Here is a 5849-nt window from a genome sequence, read left to right on the forward strand (position 1 = left end):
GGCTAAGACTTTACATGCATCATACTGTACATTGACCACTGACTCTGAACTTGCCAGGGATTTTTAGTCCTTATAAGTTTCCTTTATTAAACCAGGCACAATTCATTGAGTTCCCAGATCTCTTTTGCAAGGGAGGCTTGTGCCTGAAGACATAAATGTTTTTGGTCCATGGGAGGAAACCAGAGTACCCGGAGAAAACCCATGCAAACACTAGGAAAACATACAGAAAGACCTCTGGTACAAACTGGGAATTGAACCCAGAACCTTCTTGCCATGAGGCAACTCTGCTAGCCAGTAATCATTGTGCAGCTAAACAGATTAAAAACAGTTTAAACCAACACTAACTCTCTGTAATTTTGTGTTTGTATTGTACGCCACAGACAAGTGTAACAACCTTGAAAAAATATCTACAGCTAAAGTGAAATGTTGAGTTTGAGATTCTTGTTAAAGTGGCATTGTGCATTGCTTTATTTTTGATGTTCAAATTACACTAAAATAATCAATATCCACAGGTCTGATGAGTCTGAGTCATAAAACTCAGCTTTGAGCTTTCTTTATTCTACATGGAAAGCCTGACTGAGGTGCACCATTTAGATTGTTTTAAAACCAAACAACTATCAGCTTTTTGTCTTGCAGAGGACATGTGGGAGGAAAACAAAAATGTGAATGGAAGTGGTCATGTAGTTTTTAGGTGAAGAACACAAAACAAACAATAGGTTTTAAAAGGTATTACTATGCGCATGTCCTTGCAGTACAGCTTGGTGAACCAGGTGTTGTATGCAATCGATGCCACGATCACTGCCAGGTCCCTGCAAGAAACACACAAATATATCAAATACAAATTTCAAGACTTTAAATTAGCAAACACCATCTGCTCAGGAACGTTTCATGTCATAGATCTATAAATTTACATCATCTTGGGCCAAACGTTTTTACTTTGCTCTCTGTTTTAGTAAAAAGCAGTTTATCATTTTGTAACAGGGAGAACACCACAGGCAGGGCTGCTTTCCAAAAGATGACTGATGCTGCAGCTCTGCTGTGGAGGAGGACAGAAGGAGTGGGGAATAAAAAGAAAGATGTGGGAGATCGATGGCTGGGTCAGTGGATTATTCAATAAAGCCACACTTTGATTCCCGCTCCAGACCTCATACTCCTGCTCCAGCCAATGCTGTGGACACAGACGGAGCCTACAGATTAGTCTGTTTTGGAGGGAGGAAGAGAAAGAGCTGCAGAATCCTCTGAGGTCCAACTAAATTCACATAGCGTCCATAACGACTTTACATCATCTGACAAAGAAGCAGCAATGTGGAGAGATGGGAGACTCAGAGAAAGAAAACCTGAAGATAGAAATGAAGTAAGAGAAAGCGGAAGAATAACAGAAATGAAGAAAGGGAGTAAATCTAGCTAGCAAGGGTCCTGTTGCCAAAAACCACAGGATTCAGGACATTACAGCTGATCTCTGTGGAGTAAAATGACTGCAGGCTGTGTTTCTTTTTTCCATCCTAAAACCAGCCGTCAGACCCGTCTGTGACTGACGCAGCTGAGTCTGTGTGACCAGATGATGCACATGTCAGGATTCATCATCAACACTGAGTCATTTTGTGACAGGAGAACATGTAACTGACCTCTCCGCTGTCGCACTCAGTCACAGAGTGTAATACGGCGTATGTCAGCCTGTACAGTACATTCTGACAAAACAGCATTTACAGGAAAGTCTTAGGGTGAAAATGTTGGCTTCTGCAGTGGAATAATGATCCTTAATACACCTGAAAACCACTATGCCATGTTAGGAGGTGTAAGCTAAAGGTTTCTCAATGACCCTCAGATAGGCTGAGGCTGAGAAGTGGACAATATGCCAAACAGCTCATAAGCTTTCTGCAGGATGTAATGAGCACAAATTCTCCATAATAAGCAATAAATACAATTTGCTGGCTGGTGTTGCATACAATGATCCCAAAGGGTTTTTTTTTTTCATCCAAAATTCTGTGCCCATTTAATATTGTTTAGCTTTTGGTTTCACCAGAAGTTTTTACTAGGGTGTTAAAACATGCACGCAAGTGTGTTGAAAAAATCCACACAAAAATCTTTGAATGTTATTTCACTCCTATCTGCATTTACATGGTCAAACAGTCACATTCTATCTCGTGCAATTTACAGCATTGGAGTAATATCTAATATTGTGTGGAAGAAAATTGTCTGCTTGGCTGCAGAGTATGGTGTTAGCATTTTTATTTCAAAGCTTCAACCAAAATTCAATTTCTAGCTTTGTAAAGATAATAATAAAACTCATTAAAGGGATGTTTGTGTCTAATAAAAACTGTGAAGTTCTGCCAACTTACAGCTTCAAATTACATCCCTGAAAGTTCCATCTTTGACTCCAAAACACAATTTTACAAAAATAAATATATATCTTTTTTTCCCCTCAAAATGTCACAGTGCTTGCTTACCCAACAAAACATGGGTTACAATAAAAACTGGATGAAATAAATGAAAATAAAAAATAGAACAACTGTGTCCTTTAATCCTATAAGTAATACTGTGAGAAGTAATCTTGAAAGTTTCTTTAAACTGAGTCATGCCAGATTTATTTTTCTCTGTATGCTAAGATTTGATTAGCAAAAGCTAGCTGTAGCTTTTTATTTATCACACAATATCAAAAGGCGAAACGTGGGCAATTAGTTTTGAAAAAACTTTCAAAAAGTAATTATTGAATGCAACTTTTTTTGAGTGCGGATCTGACCTACACCTGCCTTCTCAACATGAGGTGAGTTTTATTTAAAAACTGGGCATTAAGGGCTGTGGGTTGAGTGCTTTATTTCAAAGAATGCAAGGCTTAATACTCAGATTAAAATGAGAGCAACAACTTCTTCTTGAAGCTCAAATTGAAATCACTGCACCTATTTCGAATGAGTGGAACTTTAAAGATAGTAAAAACTTTCTCTACTTGTGCACTTATTTATTTTGTTAAAACCTAAAACACACATAGGATAATTAGTTACAAAAATAATGGGCCTTTCAAAACAAAGTTTACTGTGGCCTTGAACTCTCAAGCCACCCATAATAGATTAATCTAACTATATCTGAGAATTTTGGAGAACAGATAAGGCTCATTGAAATGAAAAACTCCAGGAATATTTTATTAATTACAGCAGGGTGAACATTAAGCACATTTTTTTAAAGAAAAAAATAAATCTTTCTGATTAAAGACAAAATTGTCAGCTGGTGTTAGAATGGCAAGCTCGCAAACTTGTTTGAATACATACGGATGTGCTTCAAAATTGCAGTAAATTAATGCAACAGCCTGAATATAAAACATAACACAGATCCTGCAGCGGTGACAGAACAGGCAGATGGTTGCACAGTGTTGTGCTGTTAAAGCCCTGTTTCAGAACCGGAACAAGTAAACCATCACAGCGGGGAAACAGCTGGATCCTGCATCTATAAAMTCTTTATTAGTTTGCATGCATACAGTATATACAGTGCTGAGTTAGAGCACTGACTGACAAGCCAAAATTAAGTCACTGAGGCTTAAACAAAGCTTAAAACAAGAACAAACACAGAACATAAAAAATGTCTGCAAGCAACCTAAATGCAAAAAAAAAGTTTTTCTTGGCAACACAATTGTAGGGGTCACCTCGAGTGAAGAAACAAGATTTACTGCCTCGAAGCAGGCCTCGCACAGGTCTGATGAGAGGACAGGAACTCTKTCACAAACTGAACTCTATTTAGGCCATTCTAACCGTGGAAGAGAACCCCTCAGTTCTCTTAATCAGATAATGGACAGAACAATCTCTTCTGTTCRTGATTCATTTGTTGTTTAACTAAGAATGTTTATGCATTTGTTAAACACAGTAATATAATTGTGGATTTTTCCTGAGGAAATATGTCATTTATCTGGACTAACAGAATGGTTCAGAACTGATTATAAAACAGAAATGTTAATTAATCATCATAAATGTTTTGCAGTGATTTCTCTTAGAGTCTATCAGAAGAAAGCTGAAAAGAGGTTATCATATCATGTTGTTGAACAACCACAGAATTTTAACCTWKGGCTGGCACTGGCTGGCAAATCTTTATCTTTCTTTCTCTGACTCATCTCTAAGCCTGAGGGCGGAAMCAAAGTTCGTCCGTTTCTTTTACTAACCCGGACGGCTTTGAGCAACACTCTCTTCTTCCTGATTCCAACCTGGGAAGACAGCTGGGATTCTCTTTTGAGAAACCTCAGTTTTGGCTTAAAGTTGGATCCCATGAGCTAATTAGGGAAGACTTCACAGCCAGGGACCCAGCACGCCTGCCGGTGGTCTCAACCCGAGGCCGAGCCTCTAAGTGTGTTTTTAACTCCTGAGGGGAGATTTTATTTTGGAAGGAGGAACCGTATACAGCTTGAATTTTTCTGGCTTGGACCGAAACAGACGAAAGTTACCAGGAAAACACCTGTTCGCCAATGACCGGTAAACGAGCCGACATCAGTTCCCTGACTGATCGGAGGCGAGCCAGTTCCTACCCCGAGGGTGCCACAAGAAGTCATCACCAGGTAAAGCTGATGTGTTTGGAGTGACATGTCATGTGGAACCTGAGCTTAGAAAAGACGTGCAGTTTCTGGTTGACCCACACTTTGATAAAAGTAAAAGTCGTAGTAACATACTAATCTTACTTTCCTCCTTTCCTTGTTCTTAATTTGCTAAAACTTAAGCTAAAATTGCCAGTAAAATTGTTTGGTTGTTAACATCAGAACTGACGTTTTACTGTTCTATATAAGTAAACTGAGTTGATGTGAATTGAAATTCGGACGCGGGTTTCATCTCATTTAACTCTGAYGCTTGTTATAGGAATAACCACAATCAAGTGTAACTTATGAGCTGTTCAATTTGTGTAAACAAATGATTGCATAGTCTTTTATGAATCAACTTGAACTCGTCTGAACGTTCACTTATTGTGTCACTTTTCACTTYGCACAGTCAAGATATTAACAAGTAATGAGAAATACCTTGGTAAAAGTTTCCTCATAACCTTATGTATGAGAGATGTGGGAAAAGCTAAATTCACCTWAAGCTCACTCTTACAAAATGTCAACCTGTAATGATCAAAAAKAACTAACAATAATGGATGAAGTTTGCTAATGACTGTGTTAAGGAAAAGCAAAAGGCACGTCTGGATGGACGGTCTGCAGAAAATGGTTGTAGATGAGGTCGATCAGGAGGGATGGAAGAGAAGAAAATGTCACAAAGCAGGACAAGGGTAGAGTAATGTACCAAAAATAGCTTCAAGGATTTTTACTTGTCATTCGCTTCACATAAACATCAAAAGTTCATGGGATGGAACAAAGCCAGTTACCCAGGTTCCAGAAGAAAAAAAAACAATATATATGAAATCACTTACTTTGTTTTCATGGGACACACCACATTAATGACTGCATTTTGTTTTGTATTTTTAAATGTGCTACTTTTTGTTGTTGAAAATAATGAGTACCTGTYCCAAAGTGAGAACTCAAAATACTAAAATGTTGAAAGTAACCACATCACACTGTATGATGCAGTTTTTTTAGAGACCAGACCGCATGACCTTCTATTTGCCACAGAAGAAAAAGTTCTGAMAGAGATTTTAGTCCTGCAATCAAAGAAAATTGGGCACTGACGTTGACGGTCTAATTATTAAATTATAAAATAAGATTTTAAGAGGAGATGGGGTGGGGAGAGCTGTTGATGTGTATAGTAGCAGTCACACGGCACCAAAATGTCTGACACTGCTTGATATTTGTCAAAGATTGTCTTTGGTCGTGAGAGTGCTGAATTTGCTGTCTGTGAGTTTGTCATACACACACACACACACACACACACACACACACACAC

At 38.4% G+C, this 5849-nt stretch overlaps 1 protein-coding gene across 7 annotated transcripts in view; it reads right to left on the reverse strand.

The window, feature by feature from the left end:
• Positions 1 to 5849, reverse strand: part of carmil3 (capping protein regulator and myosin 1 linker 3) — a gene marked incomplete in the record, with an annotated part of 154774 nt that overhangs the window by 93279 nt on the left and 55646 nt on the right. For all 7 annotated transcript variants that reach the window (XM_014004474.1, XM_014004476.1, XM_014004475.1 and 4 more), the window contains 1 exon segment: positions 734 to 809. In XM_014004474.1, the coding sequence (XP_013859928.1) occupies positions 734 to 809 (76 nt within the window).

This window comes from Austrofundulus limnaeus, unplaced genomic scaffold (assembly GCF_001266775.1).
Source record: "Austrofundulus limnaeus strain Quisiro unplaced genomic scaffold, Austrofundulus_limnaeus-1.0 Scaffold24, whole genome shotgun sequence".
NCBI classification, from domain to species: domain Eukaryota; kingdom Metazoa; phylum Chordata; class Actinopteri; order Cyprinodontiformes; family Rivulidae; genus Austrofundulus; species Austrofundulus limnaeus.